At 46.3% G+C, this 23,716-nt stretch overlaps 1 protein-coding gene across 1 annotated transcript; it reads right to left on the bottom strand.

Moving 5' to 3' along the window:
* Positions 1–488: 488 nt before the first annotated feature.
* Positions 489–20,111, bottom strand: LOC8034815 (F-box only protein 47-like). Its single transcript, XM_040501587.1, has 6 exons — positions 19,898–20,111; positions 18,811–18,978; positions 15,166–15,327; positions 12,130–12,272; positions 2,722–2,869; positions 489–598 (listed from the first exon to the last, which is right to left on the bottom strand). Exons 1-6 carry the CDS (start codon positions 20,109–20,111, stop codon positions 489–491), a joined length of 945 nt encoding a protein of 314 aa, XP_040357521.1.
* Between the last annotated feature and the right edge of the window lie 3,605 nt (positions 20,112–23,716).

The raw sequence follows: 23,716 nt of genomic DNA, 5'->3' as shown, positions 1-23,716 counted from the left end.
TTGTGGAACAGGAGCCATAGCCCAACACTGACGCAACCCTTGTCCAATCCGTGTCCCGTGCCGGCCCACCTTAGGTAAAGCGGCCGATTCACATTTACGGCCTTCTGCCTAAGAGGGGTGGAGTTAGAGCGTAAACGCCCCACACCTCAAAAAATGGCTGCGCGTCGGCTTTCCCGCAGAACACGTTTTTGCTGACTACAGCAATCTACGAGACCCACAAAAAAACAAAAGAGAAAAAACGATTCGAGAACGTTATGTGCGCGCAGTTTAAACGAAAAGTCAAAGTCATTCTCTTTGCGCCCATGACGTTTCTGAACCAGACCGCTCTTTGATCCTCCTCATTCGCCGTCTGTGCTCAATGGCTCGCAGTAATTGGTTCAAGACGCGCTCCGCGGGGAAGTAGTCGCGCAGGAATCATTTAAACTGCACCGCGACTGGCTGAACTCGTTTTCCTTTTCGAAGTTCCTTGGTGGCGGCCGAGGTTGTCTTCACTCTTCGGGTGCCGTTTCGGGGGCGGCTTGCTCGCAGAACCCGTTCAGAAGGACCGCCAACGTGGACAAGAGGGCGTGGCATACCTCCTCGTTGCCGTTGATGCCGTCTGTAGAAGAAAAATATATCGACAGTTCAGTGTTTACACATCCGGTGCTATCCACCAGAGGCCAGATTCACAAAGAGCTTCTTAGGCAGGAACTTCGCTAACAAGTTCGTAAGTTACGCATATCGTAAGATACGTAGAAATCGGTATTCACGAACGCTCTTTTAAATGAGAGGAGAAAAACGACGTTCCGGTACGACTGTTTCTACTGCGACAGCATCTTGGGTGACACGAACAGCCCATCGTAGGGCTGGGCGTGGTTGGACAAGAAAAGGACGAACCAAATTCATAAGTGCCACCCAATTTTGTAAGAGTTGATGTTTCGACAGCGTAGGCCCAAGATGAACTATTCGACTGGACTTTGTGGCGCCTCCAGCAATTTATAGGGGAGGCACTATCGGGCAAATATGGCGGCCTAATACAATTTCTGCCATCTGTTAGCTCAAGGTTCAACGCTGGAACATTAGAGAGCGAGCAATGGACTCAAAAAAGTTTGCCCGCTTTTTATCCTCCACGTTTCGAGCCTGCTGCGATGTGTAGGCATAAGCGAGCTTCCAGAGGCTCGACTTCCTTCGAGGAAGCGATGAAAGGACTGCCTACTGCCCTTTCTCGGTGCCGATGAACGTTGAGAAACGCGGAATGTCTGATTCACGCGGTTGCGTAGGTTGCTTGAAGAGCAACCTGAGAACAAGCTGATACTATAGAGTTACGACAGAGTCGACGGGACGACTCTTCTATCGCGCGAACCACCGACAACAGGGAATCACGCAAGCCGCAACTGACGGGCGGAAATTGCGAAAGGACCTCCTCCTGCCAGTTCAGTGTTTTCCCGCTAGGTGCCGACCGTTTCGCTGTCATCGCGAATAGCTGCTGGCATCGGCCGTGGTCTACTTGAAAGTAAACGCGCGGCGCGCGGCGGTGAGGCATTGCGCGTTGACATCGTATCACTACGGCGCGCATGTCGTTAAACCTTTTTTTTTTTTTTTTTTTTCGTGCGACGCAGTTTATAAGAATTACACAGAAGTCATATTCCGACAAAACTGACCTCGGCCGTGTCAGGCGACGCATGCAATAAACCGCCGTTCGCAAAAACTAAAAAAAAAAGAAAAAAAAAAAAAAAAAGCTTTGGTTTAGGTCTTTTGGTGCTGGTGTTACGATCTCGTGAAACTCATTGAAAATAAATCCAGCGAAAACTGCGCCGCGAAATGATTTTACACAAATGCGACAATACCGCAACATTGAGTCTTCCCGTCGTGGTGTTAAAATTAAGACACGAGATATCTCTCAACCATTCGTTTCCCCCTTTTAAGAAACTTTATTTTTAAGCTTGCTTAGAATGCGCTCAACACAGTACGTTAGAAACCCCACCGGTCTTTGCCCTTTCCGATACGCTGTTAAGCATTGAGAAATTCAGAATAGATATTGCGAAATCGGCGAGTGAAAATGATGCAAACACGAACATTAAGAGACACCCGCACTTTTCAGTGCCGCGACGGTAGGGGAAGGCAGGCACGCGGCTCGACCGGGTATAGTCTCAAAATGGACTATGCCGAGCGATTTGTTTCGTGCTGCCACGCGGGTGACGGAGCGAGCTACCGACGCATTCATTTCACGACCCGAAACTTAAAAATCTACCGTCGGGAGACTGAACTGCCTCCTTCCCCCGACATCACTTTTTCATGGTTGCGAGCAGACTTTCGCTCGGAAAATACACGGCGAGGACACAAATAGTAAACTCAAACACTCGGCGAAAAACATTTCGGCCCAATACTTGGGTTACCCTTTTGGCGAGGTTTGTTGGTGCGTTTAACAAATTTTCGGGCTCATCGGGGACTACGAAGAAAGCGGCGGGAGAAAGAGCATAGCCGAGGCTACGACTCGATAGAGCCAATGCTTCAGAATCAAAAATGCAACGTCAAGGCGCTCATCGTTTTTGAGCGCTCGCTGTGAGCCGCAAGAGCAACGACGCGCCAAACAAAAAGCGCGAGATCATGATGCATTCCCCGCGCGTGATTGGTGTAGATAGCACAGGCGCCGAAAACGACGCGCGCCGCGACGACGCAGTTTGGGCGGTCGGACTCGAGGTAGCTATAGCTGGGCTTCGACCAGGCGCACAGCGCCCTCACCGAAGATGTGGAAGTCGACGGCGCTCCTGAGCAGGCTGTCGCTGATCTCCGGCAGGAGCGAGAGGTGGCGCCGGCCCGGAAACAGGCCGCGCAGGTCGAGCACCACGTTCAGCACCAGGGGCACGCTCGTCGCGCTTCTGCAGTCCACCTGCGGAAACCGTCGGCGTCAACGGAGTCCCTGGGCCCTTTTTTTATTAAACAGCGACGAGCAACGATCGCGGGCGCCATTTTGGGGCCACGAAGCGCCCGACTGGATTCGCGCGTGCTCGCCGAACGTTGACACGGCCCAATACATGCTCGAAGTAGGCGCCCATGGGCGATAGGAGATTCGGACGATTCTCGTGGCGGCTACTGAATTACGCTGTTCGCTGTTCAAACAATGACTCAATTATTTGCGGACACACGTCGAGCATGTTCCAAACATCATTGCTTCACACGCATGTAGGATTCCAATGTGTCTAAAAGCTTTTTTTTTTTTTTGTATGGCCAATGTGTGAGGAAGAAATGCTCTCGAACAGTAGGGAGTTTTAGCATAGAGGGCTTCAACGTTTGGGTTTCCCTATGAAATCGGGGGACCCAAACGCAACAAGGTTGTTTGTTGTCCACGGCTTATAAAGTATATAGGAGTTTCGCAACGCAGCGCAGTGCGCTTACGTTTCTCGCTTGCAGCGCCAATGCGGCCAACGTACGTAATAATGAAAAAAGAAAAAAGTATTAACAAAAGTAAAACATGCGCTTAGCAAGTACTTTCAGAGCGAAGCTCTAAAGCGCGATCCAAACCAACGCTTCTTTTTGCGCCTGTAGGTCGTGCGGCTGCGGATGGGACGTATTTTCGTGACGTCGCGCCGCTTCTTCGCTCCTTCCGGGCGCGCGTAAAAAAGTTGGTCGATTTCAACTTCTTTCTCAACGCGCACAAAAACGCGCGGTGACGTAGTAGGGCGCTCCTGTGTCCCGGCCAATCGGTGGAGGGCAAGCTAGTTCCGGCTCCGCGTTTCTCGCCGTCTGGCTGCCCTCTCCTCCCCCCCTTTTATTCTCTTCCAACATGACAACGCGATCTCTCTCTCTCTCTCTCTTTCTCTCGCCGTCTGGCCGGCCAGTCTGTCGCAGTTGCACTTTGCTTTGCTTGTGCGCTCGTGCCTGCGTGCGCGCGTGCGCGCGTGCGCGCTCGCTCGAAGTTTCGCCCGTCCAAACCAAAGCGCACGGTTCTGACTCAGAAAGCGCGCCCGGAAACAGCAAAAACGCCACGAAATGCGTCACATCCGCAGCCGCACGACCTACAGGCGCAAAAAGAAGCGTTGGTTTGGATCGCGCTTAAGGCTCCCGTTTCAGGCTTGAGCGGCGTAACCGCGCGGTGCAAAATGGGACGCGCGACGTCACTGGTGACATCATCAGTAACGTCATCGTGATGACGTCATTACGATGATGCCATCGCCATCATCAACGTTATTAGATTAGCTCAGTTACGGAACTGCTCATAGGCGCCGCATACACGAACAGTACCCCCCCTCACTCACCACGACTCGCCAAGCGTCGCTCGACGCGCCGCCAGACGGCTGCTCTGGTAACTGAATCAGGATACGTACGTTTCAACGTTACTAGAAACGTAAAACCAACGAAAAAAAAACCTCTTTTGTAGTAACTTTTATTGGAGTTTAGTACAAAATGGGGGGCGCGTGATGTTTTCTAAAATCTTTAGTTTGCTAGGTTTTGCGGCACAATTAATATTGTTTTCATACTACCATGCCTCAGCGCCCATTCCAGGTAGCACGTCCCGACCTAGGCTCATCTTAACTTCGGGGCAATTTCGCGGCGCTCCTGCTGGGTACATGGGGGTGGCATCTGGGACCTCTTTCCATTGTATCTGTTTCGGCTCCGAAATGGCCGATTGAAGCCAAAATTGGTGTTACGTGCAGTTCCTTGAGTGACCGCTGCAGGATAATCGGCGGCGTTGTGATCGCCATTTGGCGCTTCAGACGGGCTCCTGGGAACGAATAGTTATGAAATGAAAATGTAGATGACGCTTCGATCGACCCTTGGCGGATTGGAGTGAGTGAGTGATGGGGGGCACCCCCCTCCGCGGGAGTTCCACAACTGAGGTAATCTAATAGCGTTGGTCATCATCACGATGACGTCACTGATGACGTCACCACTGGTTAGTCATCGTCACGCGTGATGTCATCACTGACGATGGCAATGACGTCATCACGATGACGCCACGTGACCTCACGGGGGTCACGTGAACCCTTCGCCGGCGGAGGTGACAGATTATGTGACCCCTTCGCCGACGTTACGCCGACGCCGCTCGGAGGGAGGTGTAGCAGGCAGGATGAGGTGAGGAGGAGGAGTGTACGCTCCCCTCAGTACTCTTCCCTCCTCCTCCTCCTAAAGAGCTGCGCTCTAATTCGGTGTTACATACAGGGGGTTGTAAGGGACTTTCATTTCTTTCTTTTTTTTTTTAATAATAAGGTAAATCCCAATCAAGCCTACTAAAACAAGAGACAATATAAAATCATTATAAATGTTGTTGGCTGTATTCAGCCGAAACAACCAAATCCATAACGCTCTCATTTCGAGCTCGTCTGGAATTTCGTGAGCGTTCGTGTGCACTTCGACCGTCTGTGGCCGATAATTTAGGCCTTCAACTATGCCGAAACTGAGGCGAACGCGAGCGAGCATACTCTGCGAGCAGCTGCTCAATTTAGATCTGAGCAGGAGCGGCTTTGAAGCGTTGAACTACTTGTTTTAAGCTAGCTGGTATCGTGCCACGGAGTACCGATACGTTGCGATGTCAACGGTTATCGCGTCCCCATAGGCTTAGGAAGGGCCAGAATAAGGGACGATCTTGAAAATGGGGGAGCCCACCGCTCATTCTTTGTGACTTGCCCGAGATAAAACAAAGCGAAAGCCGGTTGCACCCTTCATTGGCAACGAAATTGTCTAATGCAGCAGTGACCATGACGAATTTGCTCAACACCCCCTAAAAAAGGAGGCCATAGCGCTCCGAGTGGTTACGTCACAATATCGGAAAAGGAAGGCCATGGCGCAACTACGTTAGAAAATATCTGGTATCGACGTGAAAGAAATATTTCTTGTCGAGCGGCGCGGTGGTGTTCGTGCGCGTTGATCCGACATTAATATACGTTTTAAAACCGCAGTCTTGTACAATTTATTATATATATATATATATATATATATATATATATATATATATATATATAGCATGTAACCAAGGTTCAAAATGCCAAATGTATACATTTATGATTATTCCCGTAACCGGCGGGACTACGTACGTTCGAAGGAACTGGCTCCGGTGTCACATTTTGTTTCCCTCATACGGGCTCCGATTCTGGTCAATTTACGTTGTCTGTGAGCTGCTGACTGCGTGAAAAGGAACGCTGAGACATTTCAAAAGGGAAGGGAACCGAAACAAAAATCCAGTCATCGCCGCAGTGAGCGCACACGACAAGAAATGGGTCGGAAACGTTGAGGCTTTCGTCCCACATAGAGTTCCTGTATACACGTTTGCAAGTCCGGTCTCAGGGCGCCGCCATCTTCCTCAGTGGGGTGCGCTCTCGGGAGCGGCCATAATCCGATTACGACGCCTTAGCAAGGCTTCGTAATCGGATTATGACTGGTCCAAGAGCACCCCAGACAGGCAAGATGGCAGCGCCCTGAAGCCGGACTTGCAAACGTGTATAGGCTCCCTACGGGAGCCAGAGTTGCGCATTTGTTTTCCCCGCGCCGCCACGCCGCTATTCGCCGAGATCCATCACGTGAGGAGCAAAGCATCCGTTGGCGTGCAAGAAAGCCACCTTTACGGTCGCTCCGCCGACGCTTCTCTTGCCCCGGCGTATGTTTCCCTGCTTTCCGCCTCCTTTTCCTCCTCTCCTGCTTTCCATGCGCGGCGGCGCGCGCGGCGCCGCTATTCGCCAAATTTAGTCACGTGGGGAGCAAAGCATCCAGCTCGTGCGGGAAAGCCGGCGCTACGGCCACGCGCCGAGGCTGAATGCGCAACTCTGCTACCGTAGGTAGCTATACAGGAACTCTAGTCCCACACTGCTGCCGACGCCCTCTTGTGTGGTCCGTTTGATACTTCTTTCCTTCTTCCCGTCGTTTTTCTTTCGTTACCGTAGTCTCGGGTAGATTTCTTTTTTTTTTTTTTTGTGTTTGCTTGATAAAACGGCATTTAAGTGGACTTGTGGAAGAAGTCCTGCTACGGTTTGAGTGACGTGCGTGGCAACTAGCCAACGAAGACTGATCGATTATCGATTGACCTTTCTCTCAAGAGAGAGAGACACTTCTTGGAGTTCGTGTTCAAATGTTTTCGTGGCGGATATTGTGGGACATTTAGATACAAGCGACAGGTGAGAAACAACTTTTTCACGGGCTTTCTTGGTTGTGACGCAAGTAAAGTGGTGCAGTCGTTTTTTTCTTTTTCAATTTTGTGATAGAATGGAATGTTGTTTTTCGTCGTTATACGTGTGCAGTTGCGTCGACATTGCTATGTATGCGTGGTAATATTCTACTTTTCACTGGAAGGTGAATAACAAATTTGGGTGATTATTGAAAGTGCGCTGTTTGTACCTATGTGTTTATAATAATGTTATTTTATTGCCTTTACCGCGTTTATACTAGAATTTTAACTGTATTGCGGTAATAGCATTCTTGTATATAAAATAGGTTAAAATTTGTTCTAAGGCAGCTCGAGCGCATAGGGATAAGTAAATTAGTTGTCTGTAAATACTAAGTTTAATACCCGTGCCACACGAAAAAGTTCATTTACTTTAATTAAATGATATCGGATTTGATCAGATGGCGGTCTTGAGTGATTTTACGAGCGTCGCATCATTCGATCGAAATTACATTAATTTTGCCATGTGGCCGGGGTATAATGCAAGAATTCAATGACTGCACACGATAACATTGTTTACATGATCGTAAGTAACACTTCTCTGGCCGTGTCCGCGTTGACTTCGTCTACCTGATTTTTACCTGTGATCTGTTTTGCTGTGCCCAATCACTGCGTGTCTCGCCATTCTGTCGAAGTATTTCTGTATAAAATATGCATTCGTAAGCAATAATTGAGTGACTCAATGTTTTCGATTTAAAACAATCACATTTTTTCTATAGACGAGTTATACGCATACCTCGTGCCATTCCATACCGATTATTTAGCGGTGTAATGTTTTGCCCGTGTAATGAAATGTTTTCTAGACCCGTTGCTATGTACAGCCTTCATTTTAGCTAATAAGACACGCGCATGTGACTAGAAGCGCGTTACGACGGTTAATCCGCGCGCGTTGACTTCGGTTTGACGCGCGCTCCGTTGGCCTTCCTTTGCGAGGTTAGTTTCTAGGAGGCGTTGATTTCCGCTCCGAAGCGAGCGGAAAGGGGCTCCGCCATGTTTTGTCGACGCAACCCGGCCCCGAGCAAACAGGGGCCCCCCGCTATTTCTGCGAATCGCGCTAGGGGCGAGCGCCAACCCAAAACCCGAGACTCAGTTTAGGTTCGGCGCATGCGCAGTGGGAGGCCCCTATTTCTCTGGGGCCTCCAAGCTTTGGGGCGCCCTATTCGGAAACTCTCTAGTGTCTCTGTCAGACACTGCCTCTCCTTCGAAGCATTAGCCGCGTGGCTCCGCAAGGAATTCCCCCAAAACATTATTATTTGTAAGTGCCCGGATAACACACCTACGTCACAAAAAGTGACCTCCACTTTTCAGAAAACAAAATTTAAAAAAAAAGGTCTTAGCGCAATATTTACGTTGCGAGGTTCATTCGGGCGATCCTGCAACATGATTATATTTACGATGGGAAGTCAAAAAGTATCCGCAACATATTTTTATCTACGTAATAATAGAGCCAGGATTAAATGTACTTTGACCTTTTTGAACATAGCCCCCCGCGCGTTTAACGCATGTCCGGGAACGCCTCACCAACGCGTGAATGCCGTCGAACGCGGCACCTTGTCACGGATGCATAGCCGCATTCGGGTCATCCCATTTACCGAGCTTCGTTGCGCCGTAAAATGCTTCGAGCGGTTCAAAACAAAAAAAAAAAAGAATTAAACACTCAATGTTAAAATTTTTTTTTTTTTTTTTTTGTGTATGACGGATGAGGAATTCACCGAAAACATAAAGGCTTCGTTTGTTCCGCCGTGCCACATGCCGCGTGAGGGCGCGCATTATCGTGCTTCGGCAAAACACACCGAAGGTAGCGAACCACGGCGCTTTTACCCGATCACAGACTTCGAGTTGTTCTCGAACGGTTCACAATACGACGAGCTGTTAACAATATTGTCTCCGAGGACCTAATGTTCGGCAATTGATCCTCTATGGTACCAGAAGACCGTGAGCCTAAACCTTCCCTTAGCAAAAAGAGGCCGTACTTCAAACGAAGTTGAAATATATTTAGTACGAATATTAATTTTGTATTTATTCTGTATTATTTTGGCCGCATTCGAAATACGCGCGTAAGGTATTCAAAATACATTTTAAATATGAATCAAAAAATATTTTAAATATACCAAAAATATTATCTCTTCACACTCAAGATGCCATTTGTGCATTAAAAACCGGTTACACAATTGTTTTTTTATTTTCGATTTTGTCAGCAAATGGTGTCCCTGTGATATTTGAAGGCACTGTTAAATACATCTCACAAAGCTACATTAGAAACGAGCACAAACACAAACACCATGACGCACTGAACAGCTCATTCACAGTCCCGTTGACTGCTCTAGAGCCTTATATAGCCTACATATTGAAGGTAATCATTTTTTCGGTGACCACCTCTGGGCTTATTAAGGTTCCAAGTATTCGATCTTCTCCTCGGGAGTCTGTCAAAAGGGAAACAGTGTTTTGAAGCTCGTGCACGATATCTCTTAGTAAAAGGCATTGGTACAACTAATAACAATTCGGCGCAGTCCTTAAAACAATATCGACACAAACGGCTCATAAAATACCGAAGAAAGGGTAAAAGCACAGGCGAGCTGGTGAAGAACTTCCATCGTAAACCGGAGACACGGAAAACATGTTATTGCTTCTCTGCGTAGCACCACTTAGGACGAAGCGAATTAAGGCAGTATCTTTACTTTAAAATTCTGTAAACGACTTTATTTTCGTGAGGACCTAATTCTCGCAAAGTTCGTGAATCGCCTACAATTCCGAAAAATAGGTCCCGTGAACAATTCCGGCAAAATGTAAAAAAACATTAAAATCTATAATGCGATCCCAGCGCGTCGCGAAAATTAGAATTTGCGAATTATTCCAAAACTCCAACTTTGACCTAAATCGCAAAATATTGAGCCCGCGAAAAAAAAAATATTTTACAGTAGTTGTTTTGCCTTTCTATTTTAGTAGTTGACTATTTAATATGGTAGTTAATATCACTATATTAAAGTCACTATTCGCATCACGTACAATGGTGAGTATACGCGTTCAGTGAACTAACATTGTGCTAACAAAACCACGCCAAACGTATCTGTTCACTGCACCTGCTGAAGCTTTCCAGCATCAGCAAATGTTGTGGTTGTAGTTCCCGAACCCCGTTTGTGATTGGTGTGCGAGGAACTGATCAGGTGTGTTCTTGATAGAAAAAAGGAAACAATAACATAAACTGGGCTGATTTATCAGTGCGATGCTCCGCAATTCAGTTGACAAACTAGTCAAATGTTGTATTTAGGCGCTTCAGTGTACTCCATATCTGCTTGAAGCGAACTTCTAGAAGGGATCCCCTTTTCAATATTTATATAGTTTAAGTCAAGCTACCAAAGTATTGCAGTCAAAAGGTACTTAGAGTATATCACAACAGTATTTACGATTTTCAGGTATTTTAAGAGTATTCTGCACGTATTTTTAATTGCTCCATTTTTTTAGGGTTGGAGTATATTTTGCATGAATTAAATAAATATTTCAAGAAATATATGTGAAAGGTATTTTGTGCCTATTAATTTAGTATTTAGATATTTCAAAACGCATGAAGGGAACTTCAAATGTAGTTTAAGTAAAGGTATTTTAAAATGATTTTTAGAAGTATATTTTAGTACTAAGTAAAAAAAAAGAAGTTTATATTTTCGGTCTATTTTTCGTGTACTTAAAATTATCAACTGTATTTCAAATACACTCAAATTAGAATGTGGTATATTTCAAACGTATTAGTTTTCGCTAAGGGTTGTCTCACGTCGAAACAATCGCCCAAAGTTTTTTTTTTTTTTTTTTTTTTTTTTTTTCATTTTGGTGACAAAGTTTGTTTCCGCTCTTTCTTGCTTGCTCGATCTCTGATTGGCCACAGTGGATAAAACGTTTCTCCCACGTAACAATGCGTCGAGGGGAAATCATCCTTCTCAGCAAAACACTTTCACCGCGAAGCGACATGCAATTTTTTCTGCTTTCTCACTGCTTTTGCTACGACAGTGCAGGAAAGGCGGGAATTTTAAGGCTCGGTCCGCGTTCCAACAAAACCCCTTCAACAGGAGCGACGAGGGGGGGGGGGGGGGGGGGTTGCAACTAATTTAAGCTTAAAAGAATTAGCATCTCGTCATTTTACGTTGTTTATCATGTCCCGGAGGATAGAAAAAACGTCTCCTTCATTAAAAAAATGTCGCGATTTCTCTGCATAATGGCAAAGCAAAAGTCGCGAGAAGATTACGTTACCTCGCTCGGCTCTAAGCTGCAACAAAACGCCCGCTAATGTCAGCAGAGAGAGGAAGAGGAAGCGTCCTCCGAGGGAGCACACGGGAAGCTACACGCCACCCCGAGGTACCTCACGAGGAGGGGGACTAGATGTGACCCTGAAAATTGGGAGTGAGTTGAGGGGTGCCACAAATGCCAATCTTTATCTTTTTTTTATTTTTTTACAACTAGGACACGCAGGCGAATTCGCTTTTCTGTTCTTTACTTCAGAAGTGTCAGAGGGCAACTTCCACAAATTTTTGACCGAAGTCCGGAACCCCCCCACCTTTAAAGGCTCGTTCAGGCACCTGCCACCGAGGAGTCCCAAGCCTATTAGTATTACTTCTCCGCAGCCAATGGGATCGATCCGATGAAAAGGTGGGTAAACGAAGCAGAAAGCGTAAAGATTTAGTCTATTTCTTACGCTGTCAATGAGTAAAGTATCTACACGAACAACAACCTTCCCCCCTAACCTTGCTCCATTTTCTTTTTTTTTTTGTGTGTGTGTGGGGGGGGGGGGGGGGGGAGAGGGGCAGTTGGAATCAGTAGCGGAGCCTTCAGCTGACAGCCCCAGCTGAGGGGGAAGTGGATGCGCTGTGAGCTTTTTCAAGAAAGGCCAGGTTCTCTCTGCCCCCCTCCCCGACAAAGATGGTCGTAAAGCGGAGGGAAACACCTCGGTCCGGCAAAGCTGGTGCGCTCTATGAAGAGCCCTCTAGAGGGAGCGACAGGTTGAGGCTCACCAGGAGCATGTTGAAGAGGAAGGTGGCCACGTCCGAGTCCCTGCCGTTGACCAGCTTGGAGGCGAGCACCAGCACCGCGATGTCCCGGCCGCACGAACAGAGCAGGCGGGCCGCGTTCAGGGGCAACCAGGCACGGGGGAGCACTGCCACGACGGACTCTCTTTACCTTCCGTCTTTCTTTTTGTTTTGCTTTTTCTAAAGAAAACTGGGAGTTCATTCGAGTCCATTTTTGTTCGAAGCCCGATTCTCCGAAATTCCGAGTGTATTTCCTTGCGTTTCCAATTTTTTAAAGTGAAGTATAAAATAACGCTCCATACACATAGGTGCCCAACGTTTATAAGAACTCACTTGCATAGAATTGTATATCTTTAGCTGAATTGGCCATAGACAACCTCGTCAACGGCAATGTTAAGCTACTAACTGTCCCAAGACGACACTCGAAGCGAGTTATGCTTCGATAAACGTCGATGCTTTAAAATCCTTAAACTCCTAGACATATAGTCGCTGAGATGTTCGGTTTTTCCCCGAGTCATTCCATCGCTCCGACCCGCGGCTCCTATAGGGGTGCACGTAACGGTAAATCGAGTAACATAGAAGCTTCAACTGCCATCCTCTTCCTAACAAATAGATAGGGGTTCGTATAGCATTAAAAAGCACGAATAGCCTTGTCTACACTGGAAAAGGAAATAGTGGCTTGGTCGTGACCCAGAAGAACGATCACCAAAATATCCCGACCCCTACACTCTAAAAAAGAGTATAGATGTAACAGAATTGTCGCTGTAGACCCCCTTCAAGGAGTAACATTACCTACTGTAATAGGGTGCAACATTACTCCCTAACTTCGCTCCATTTAAGGCCGGTTCACAGATGCAGCGAGGCGCTCATGTAGCGCTGCTCACGTTTCGTCAGCTATACTTATCGTCTGCCGTGAGCAACAGTTTAGACGGCGCGATAGAAAGCTGGTGAAGGCTCCCGTCAGTACGCGCTTAACGCGAGGTAAGCGCTCTGCTTGTAGCGCTCCGCCGCATGTGTGAACAGGCCTTAAAGCTGCTCTAGCGACGTTTCTGAGATCGAGCGTCCGTCGTCACGCCGCCGGTGCCTCCACTGGATTCTGCGCTCCAGAGTTTTCCGCTCAGAAAGGGGCGTGGTACGAACTTCGATCCCAATTTTAGTAGACGTCGCACGAGCATAATTTTTCGATTTCTGGGATGGTAAGATCTCGTAGAATGAGCTGTCACAAAGAACAGACGATCTCAGAAACGTCTCTAGTGCATCTTTAGGGGAGCATTCTTGAGCCCTTTTCGGGGGAAGAGTGCCTGCCTCAAGGGGCTGCTTTTACCTCCTTATGGAGGCTAACAGCACAGGCTTCAATGAGCTGTTACCTTTTTTAGGCACAACCTCGACTTCTTTCGAGTACAAGACCACTTGTTGTAAGGGTCTGATTTTACCCACTTTTGAGGATAAACACTCTAAAAAATCTGGAACGTCCACTCTTCAGAAACTAGCTACAATCTACGGAGCTAGCTCGGCTAATATGTTTGGACCTGATAAGAAAAAGCGTGCGCTGTACCGGTGAACATGGTAAACTTCGTGCTTAGCACCATAGCGCGGACTGTTATTTCATTTAGGTCAACATATTAGCCGCATTACTCGCAGAGCTCGCTCCATACCTTGCAGCGATTGGCTCCCACAAGTGCTTTGTGGGGAAGTGGACGTCCAAGATTACTATTGGGTACATACTTGCGCTACCCTTGTGAAGAAATTAGAAAGGACACGGGCATCGCGAGTAAGAAGTGATGTACAGTCATCCTTGGTAAGCCATTCCAATGCCACAAATTCCGTGGCCGTATTTTATCGAGTAATAGCCGCACGTCATACGAACAAGGCCTGTGGGTCTGCTTTCCCGCGGAGCACAGGGATAGCGAATCATGGCGATCGGCGGAAAAATGGCAGCGATTTACGGGACAGAGATAACTTCTTCACGCTGCATCGCTATCTGCACAGATCGAATTTTTTACGGAAAATCGTGTTGTCGACATTGTTATTCGCTGCGTTTTTCATGGGAAGTAGACGCAAGGGACTTCCTTGTCCATAAGAAGTGCGGCTATTACTCGAGCCAATACGGTATACGCCCAGCAGTTCGAGCAGGGCATCGCATGTTTCTATACTCTGTTCCACCTTATGTTGTACCGCAGGAAAGGCTGTAAGCGCGAACTCCTTGCTCTGGGGCAGATCTCGGCGGCACAAGCTCTCGTGCAGTAAGGGCAGCTGTCAATGCTATGAGCTCGCTCTTCCAGCCTTCGCTGCGGTACAACATAAGGTGAAACGAAGTATATCTGAGGAAATCTCGCGCTGGTCTCGTGCGCCACGAGAGCACCGAGAAGGGCGCGCTTGCCGGCAGAGACAGGAAAGTTTCAGAAAATCTGCTAAGCACGGCGTCGGCGAGCACGAAGCTTTCGACATCTGTCGGACGCAGATCTGACTAAGCGACCCCAGTCATGACGTCGTCTGCGAATGCCGCGGCAAATAGCCCTAAACAATTTTTTTATTATTTTTTTTTTTATATAACAAGGTAAGCTCATTTGTTGATATTTTAACTTCATGAGGGCACCACCTAGCCGCAGTTCCGTAGTAAATCTTAGTGCGATAAGTTGAGAAACCGATTTTTGCGGACCGCTCAAACTGGGATCGAAGCGTTAGTGTACAAACATCAAATTGACCTGTGCATTCTTTATTGAGAGAAATGCATGCATGTTATATGGTTCTTTCATGTGGTAGTATGAAACACGGGACATATGAGTGCACATGTTGGTTTGTTTTTAAGAGGATGTAGACCAAGACGCGGCTCTGATGTCGTGTGGTGGCGCTGCCGTCGGCACGGTGCCTCTGCAGTCGCTTCACCTGGCGCGATAATGATTTCTCGTACGGTCACAGGCGACAACTGCTGTGGGCGAACGCTGACTTGTTCGTGAACAGCTAGGGTATGGGTATATACCAGGCACTTGATCCCTGGCTGGCGTTTCGTGGCCGGCTTACCGATGAGTTCCTCGAGGACTGTGACGGTGTCGTCGTGGGTCCAGCCAAGGCCGTGCTCGTGCAGCGAGCGCAGGGCCGAACCCAGATCCGAGAGGGCGGTGACCAGCAGCTCGGACTGGACGGCCGACTGCGGCACCGACGGAACGTCCCAGAAGACGGCGTCTGCGTGGACGTCCAGCCAGGTTGCCCCGCTGAGTTTGGGTCACGTGACACCGCGACTTGTCAGACTGATGTCGCGGGGCCACGTGACCAACGCCACTAGATTAGCTCAGCTGTGAAGCTCCGGCAGAGGGGGGAGGAGTAGTGCTCGTGGAACCAGCGTCTGTGCATGGGCAGATTCCGTAACTCGAAATCATCGAGTAACACTACACGTGACGCGATGTCACATGACACCGTAACGCCACGTAACGTGTTGCGTATCGTCACAAGCACACGAGAATTAGCGTCATCGATCTCGAAGGGCATGTCCAAAGTTTGATAGTCGCTTATTTGCCTAATGTTGGCACGCCCACGTCAATAAACACATCTAAAACAAAATCACGGGTCAAAATATTTTTTTTTGCGATGTTATTCATTTATTTACATTCGGTAAACGCCATCTTATATATATTGAAACGCTCTACTAACAACACTAAAAACGTGACGGTTCGTGTTGTAATTTGGACCAAATTTGGACGATCCAGCTTGTTCCCAATGGGTTACAAGAAATTTGATGTTGTGAAACAAATGCTGGTGCAACTCGCTCCAGTGAAATGGAAAAAAAAAAAAAAAAGATACACGACGTACTGTATTCCATACACTCTCCGCTCTATCTACAAGTTTTGGCAGTTTGATGTTTTAGACTCATATGACGGAAAAAAAAATACAGGGCGCGAGATGGCAAAAAAACAACAACAAAAAAACACGCTTTTCGTATAAGGCTTGTCAAATTATGAGGCGTAAGAGAAAACCAGCCATCAGCGTCAAGTTCTTACTTCGAACTTCTTTTGTTCTGGTTCCATTTAATGAAAAGCATGCGGGAAGCGCCTCAGCATGTACCTCATATCGCTGCGCCGCAGTGTTCTTCCGCAGCATAAAGGCCGTCTCATTTCATCGCCGCCATCATTGCAACGAACGCCGAATGATTTTTTCGGACGGCGCGTGCATCACTGAGAAGAGTGTTAACCCCCCACCACACAACCCCCGTTTACGCTCCGCGGCGACAGTCTGCGGCTGCTCATTACAAAACTAATTACCTTTGGCTAGCAGACCGCGTTCAGAAAATGGCGGCAGCTTTTCTCTTAGCAAAAAGAGGCCGTACTTCAAACGAAGTTGAAATATATTTAGTACGAATATTTATTTTGTATTTATTCTGTATTATTTTGGCCGCATTCGAAATACGCGCGTAATGTATTCAAAATACATTAGAAATATGAATCAAAAAATATTTTAGATATACCAAAAATATTATTCCTTCACACTCAAGATGCCATTTGTGCATTAAAAACCGGTTACACAATTTTTTTTTATTTTCGATTTTGTCAGCAAATGGTGCCCCTGTGGTATTTGAAGGAACTACTAGATACATCTCACAAAGCTACATTAGAAACGAACACACACACAAACACCATGACGCACTGAACAGCTCATTCACAGTCCCGTTGACCGCTCTAGTGCCTTATATAGCCTACATATTGAAGGTAATCATTTTTTCGGTGACCACCCCTGCGCTTATTAAGGTTCCAAGTATTCGATCTTCTCCTCGGGAGTCTGCCAAAGGGGAAACAGTGTTTTAAAGTTCGTGGATGATATTTCTTAGTAAAAGGCATTGGTATAACTAATAACAATTCGGCGCAGTCCTTAAAACAATATCCACACAAACGGCTCATAAAATACATGTTATTGCTTCTCTGCGTAGCACCACTCAGGACGAAGCGAATCAAGGCAGTATCTTCACTTTAAAATACTGTAAACAACCTTATTTTCGTGAGGACCCAATTCTCGCAAAGTTCGCGAATCGGCTACAATTCCGAAAAATAGGTCCCGTGAACAATTCCGGCAAAATGGAAAAATATTAAAATCTATATTGCGATCCCAGCGCGTCGCAAAAATTAGAATTTGCGAATTATTCCAAAACTCCAACTTTGACCGAAATCGCGAAATATTGAGCCCGCGAAAAATAAATATTTTACAGTAGTTGTTTTGCCTTTCCATTTTAGTAGTTGACTATTTAATATGGTAGTTAATATCACTATATTAAAGTCACTATTCACATCACGTACAATGGTGAGTATACACGTTTAGTGAACTAACATTGTGCTAACAAAACCACTCCAAACGTATCTGTTCACAGCACCTGCTGAAGCTTTCCAGCATCAGCAAATGTTGTAGTTGTAGTTCCCGAACCCCGTTTGTGATTGGTGCAAGGAACTGATCAGGTGTGTCCTTGATAGAAAAAAGGAAACAATAACATAAACTGGGCTGATTTATCAGTGCGATGCTCCGCAATTCAGTTGACAAACTAATCAAATGTTGTATTTAGGCGCTTCAGTGTACTCCATATCTACTTGAAGTGAACTTCTAGAAGGGGAGCTTTTCAATATTTTGGTAGTTTAAGTCAAACTACCAAAGTATTGCAGTCAAAAGGTACTTAGAGTATAACACAACAGTATTTGCGATTTTCAGGTATTTTAAGAGTATTCTGCACGTATTGTTCATTGCTCCATTTTTTTAGGGTTGGAGTATATTTTGCATGAATTAAATAAATATTTCAAGAAATATACGTGAAAGGTATTTTGTGCCTATTAATTTAGTATTTACATATTTCAAAACGCATGAAGGGAACTTCAAATGTAGTTTAAGTAAAGGTATTTTAAAATGATTTTTTGAAGTATATTTTAGTACTAAGTAAAAAAAAAAGAAGTTTATATTTTCGGTCTATTTTTCGTGTACTTACAATTATTAACTGTATTTCAAATACACTCAAATTAGAATGTGGTATATTTCAAACGTATTAGTTTTCGCTAAGGGTTGCTGGCTACACGCGGCGGTACTGTGCGTGCTTCCATTCATTCGGCGTTCCTTGCCATGCTGACGGCGAAGAAAGCAGACGGCCTTAATGCTGCAAATGAACACAGCGGCGCAGCGATTACGAGGTGTGTGGTGAGGCGCTTCCCGCATGCTTTTCATTGGGCGGAACCAGAACAAAAAGAGTTCGAAATAAAGACTGAAAACAGAAGACTGTTTTTTTTTTTTTTTTTTCTTTTCAGAACCTTCTAATTTTACGAGCCTTACACAAAAGGCGTGTTTTTAGACCAAAGTTTGAATATAGTTCTTTTCTTATAACAACATGGGTCTAAAGTATCAATGTGCCCAAGTTTTACATGTGACGTACCCCTAATGGAAAGCGCGGGAAAATATGAATGTCACCCACCATTTGCAGCTTTCTCTGTACCTATTCTAAATTTAGAGATAACAAGTATAGCGAGCCGAAAAGAGTAAAACCTGGGTATTCCGCAAATATGTTTCGTTCGGGCTGCCAAAATGAATCGCCTATGAAACATGAGACGTAAGTGTGCCGATTGTTGCAGTCCGTTCCAAGTTGGCACTTGCTCGTTGCGGGCACCGGTCGATTTCCGCAAGGACGGACGTTGCTCGAGCACTCACGCTGGCAGCAGGGCCCGTACACCAGGTACAGGAGCTTGGCCCTGAACACGAGGGGCCAGGGGGCGAGCAGCCGGCTGAGCCAGGCCACGGCCTCGCCCTCGGACGCCTCCCGCAGGAACAGGGACCGCACAAAGCTACGCAGGGCAAGCTCGTCGCGCCGGAACCGGTCTGCGAGCAAAAACACCGTTCAGAACTCGCTAGGCTAAGGGCTCGCTCACACACCTGCGACTGCTTACAAGTTAAGACCGACTTCTTTACGACCTCTCGTGAAGTTTTAGGACGAGAGCGCTCACTGGCACCACTTATCGTGTAGCCACGGAACACTCACCCTTTTCTTATGTGCCATTTCCGCGTCAATGTTTTTGCCGATGATATTAACCACCATTTCGCCTGAATAGTACGTATATTTGATCTCGCAAATGCTGCAATACCTTCGTTCTAGTGAAAGGCAGTTCCAGGGCCACCTCAGATTGTGTCCTAGTTGCGCTCTCTCGTCACAAGATATCGCAATAGGTCGTAAAGGCAGATTCATGCACTTGCCCCTGCTTACGACTGAGCACAATATGACCTCTCACGATGTCTTACAACGAAATGACACACGGCACGCTGACGCCATCTATGAGGTGGTCCTGGAACTGCATTCCACAAGACCGAAGCTATCGCGGTATACTTCCGAGATCAAATATGTACGTACCATATACGAGAATGGGTCGCTTGTAACATTGTCGAAAGGTTTTCGGGACAGTTGTCAAAAGACGATTCGCGAAAAAGGACAAATTCCACGGCTAGTCAACAGACGGAGCCAGCATGCTCTCTCGTCATTGGAGATCCCAAGAGGTCGTAACGCACTCGGCCGTACGCATTCACAAGTGTGTAAAACGAGCCTACTGCTAATACCAAAGACAGCCTATAGACATCTGTCCTTGTACGACGCTCCTGTTGGTCAACCTGTCCGCAGACATGTTCATGCATACATGCTCAGGAGTTGCGTGAGGCGTGCCCGCAGACGGCATCGCGTCGGCAGTGGACAGCGTGTATTTCGTGTGGCTTTAATTGACGCGGTAGTATAGCTGGAAGCGCCGCTCACCGGGCCTCGCAGAGAGCACCTTGGAGGCGAAGGAGTGCGCCCCGGTGATGCCCTGGAGCAGCTCGTGGACGAGGAGGCACTCGGCGTCGTCCCAGCCCGCGATGGCGGCCATGATGAAGGCGCCGTAGCGCCGCCACCGCACCACGCTCGCCTCCAGCTCCCCGGGACGGATGAGCCGGCTACGCACCAGCCTGGGACGGCTCACGTACTGCATAAATCACGCGTTTGTGTTCCCCCGTAACCGTTTACGGCAAGATCCTAGGTTAAAGACAGGGATCTTTTAAAAACCATGCGGAACGCTTGCAACTTAATGGCGGACACCTTTTGCAACGATCGGTCGCAAGTGCGCATGCGCTGCGCTTCGCGTGGTGAGGAGGGAAGGCGTTTGCAGACGATCAGCGTTTTCCTCACCTCCTCGTAGCTCGTACTGCAAATGCGGCCCGTAAACCACGTGACTCCGATAGACCAGATGGAAACTGGATGGATGGATGAATCCGACTGAGCCCTTTGGATCGGGCGGTAGCTTACGCCACCTAGCCATTGTGTTTTACCATTTAAGCTTAGAATAATTAAATGTGAAAACTATATTCACTCCGCACTGCAAAGAAAGTGCGACTATAAAACCCCCTTGCCATCAGTTAATGATGGCATGGATGGATGGATGGATGAATACGGCTGAGCCCTTTGGATCGGGCGGTAGCTTACGCCACCTAGTCATTTTGTTTTACCATTTAAGCTTAGAATATTTAAATGTGAAAACTATATTCACTCCGCAGTGCAAAGAAAGTGAGGCTATGAAACCCCCTTGCCATCAGTGAATAAGAAAATACCTAGTTTTCTCTCGATTTCTGCCACCATTCACTTAATCTTTGCTTAAGAATCTCTACCGTCTTGAAATCCACTCTCCCTTCGCTGTCTCTAAAACCTACTGACTTTATTAAATCTATGTTGTCTTCGGTAGGCATAGGGTGAAGCCTTTTACAGTAGAGTATCAAGTGCTCAGCCTTCTCGTCCTCCTCTCCACAAGCAGTGCACACTGTATTCATTTCCTGGTACTTCACTCTGTATGTTCTGGTTCGCAGAACACCCGTCCTCGCCTCAAACAACAATGAGCTTCCCCTAGAACTGTCATAAATGCTTTCTTTGGCAATAAATGTTTTGTTTAATCTATAGCTTTCCAGGGCCGTCTTTGTCTGCATTCCCTCTAGCCACCGATCTCTTTCTGTGGCCTTAACTTGCTTCTTAACTGAGACTTGCTCTTCCGTATATTCGCTATAGCCCAAAAACTTTCCTCTTAATTTCCTAGTGCGCTGTCTCCACTTTGTGTCTGCACTCCTCATGTATAAATAGCTGAAAACCTTTCGTGCCCATTGCTCCCCATTCATTTGCCTCAACCTATCCTCAAATTCTATCTTGCTCACCACCTCCCTGCTCTCAAATGACGCCCATCCCATGTTTCCTTGTACTCCCTTGTTTGGCGTTTTGCAATGTGCCCCCAGAGCCAGTCTACCTACTCCGCGCTGTTTTATTTCTAATCTCGCATGCACTTCGGATTTCATGCATAGCACTGCGTTTCCAAAAGTCAAGCCAGGCACCATGACCCCTTTCCAAATCCAAACCTGTTGTAATTCCAAAGTGCTCTATTTTTCATTACAGCTGCATTTCTGTTGCCCTTACCTATTATATAGTTTTCATGCTCACTGAGATATTCTGCACCATCACATATCCATACTCCTAGATACTTGTATTTACTAGCTCTCTCAACTGTAATATTCTGTATCTTCAGCCTCTCAACTTTATCCTCGTTAAAAATCATGACTGCTGATTTTTCGCTACTGAATTCTAAACCTAATTCCTCTCCTTTCCTACCACAGATGCTCATTAATTCCTGCAACTCTGTCCTGTTGTTAGCCATTAGTACGATATCATCCACATACATCAATCCCGGTAAAGATAGCTGAATTTTTTGGCCTAGCTTACTGTAAGAAAGGTCGAATCCAAGCCCACTCTTTCTCTAGTCTATCCTCCAATCCTCTCAGATACAACATAAACAGCAAAGGCGATAACGGGCACGCGCCCCTGCCTAAGGCCTCGTCTTATCTCTATTTTCCCTGTCGCCTTTCCTTCCCATGTTATAATCACTTGTCATCTTTGTAAATGTTCCTTAATAGTGCTGTTAGTCCTTCATCTAGGTTTAAGCTCTCCATTATGTCCCACAGGTTCCTTTGGTTTACATTGTCATAGGCACCCTTGATATCCAGAAATGCCAGCCAGAGCTGTCTGTTTTCTTTTTGCGCTATTTCTATACACAGTGTTAGAGAAAATAAATTGTCCTCCAACCTTCTTTGTTTCCGAAACCCGTTCTGTAACTCGCCCAGTATGCCCTCGCAATCTACCCATTCCCTCCAGTCTGTTCTTTATAATCTGCATAACCAACCTGTAAATAACCGGTGTCACGGTTATGGGACGATAATTCCTAATATCAGACTTATCTCCCTTTCCCTTATATATCATACTCATCCTACTAAGCCTCCATTCATCTGGAATATTTCATTTTTTTATCATGGTACTCACTACCTCCCTTAGTTTTGCCTTAGATTTAGGACTCAAATTCTTCACCAGCTTGATTGGGATACCATCTGTGCCTGTCGACGTCGACGTGGCGGTGCACCTCGCGGCAGGAATACAAACCAGTAGAGTATCTAGGCGGTACGCTCTGTGGTACTCGCGTGTGACGTCGCCGTAAGTATAGAGGAGGTCGTGGCACCGGCAGTACCACGAGGTGTCTTTATAAAAACTGCGACACCGACACGATCAGCCTTCGTTACGATCGATATACTAATTATGTTTCAACGCAATTTGTTTGCCTCTGCCGCCTTCTATGTGATCGCTTCATTCTCCAGAACGTCCTGGGAATTTTTTTTTTTTTTTTTTTTTTTAATAATACGGGTGTCTAGCAGCGGCTTTTTTCAAGTTCAAGCATCAACAATCATGATCAGAGCGCTTTTCATACTTCGATTTTTTAATCGCTCACTTTCGTCGACGATTTTTATTAACTTTTATAAACGGGTGGTGCATTTCATTTTATTTCACTAGCAGTAATTTGGACTGCTCTCTCGGAAGTTCTAATCTCAACAACCGTCTGAAAGTTCACGACTGTTGATGTGACCATTTTGACAATCGCGTTCCCTAATTGCAAAGTAAAAACACTCACCAAATTATTTTACCTGCACGGCAGCCTTCCTTTTTGTTAAATGCCGTTTTCCAGGCCTTCGTGTTAGTAAGCCCTTAAGGCCACGGTTCCACTGAATATGGCAGTTTAGGTACTTCTTGTTCTTGGCAGGTCATTACTCCTCTTCTTTTGAATACTGTTTCGAGGGATTGATGTTGTTGGAAAGGCAATGCAATCCTCTTTCATTTGATATTATGTATGTATTGGTTTATATTGTTCATGCGCATTTGTTGCGTTCCGAATATGATGGCGCGGACATTCACTTGCGCCGCTGGTTTATATTTCATGAACGATCTATTAAAAAAAACACGGTTTCAATGGAGCAGTTTTTTTAAGATAATGTTGGAGCAGAATGTAACGATATACTTTTTGGGTATTTGCACTACTTTGTTTTGTTCATCTCTCCAAATATTGCCCTAAAATTGAAATTTTTCAGCACAAATATGTTTTTAATGACATGCGCCAGGGCAATGAAATTAGCTACAGATGTAGTGCTTATAATTGGTAATAGGCAGAGAAGGATTTAATGTTGTGTAAAAATATTTTGTTTAGATATTCTATATCAAATATAGCAATTGTTTGTGCCT

Source organism: Ixodes scapularis, unplaced genomic scaffold (assembly GCF_016920785.2).
Source record: "Ixodes scapularis isolate PalLabHiFi unplaced genomic scaffold, ASM1692078v2 PGA_scaffold7__128_contigs__length_106722199, whole genome shotgun sequence".
Lineage (NCBI taxonomy): Eukaryota > Metazoa > Arthropoda > Arachnida > Ixodida > Ixodidae > Ixodes > Ixodes scapularis.
This window is presented reverse-complemented; position numbering and strand designations above follow the sequence as displayed.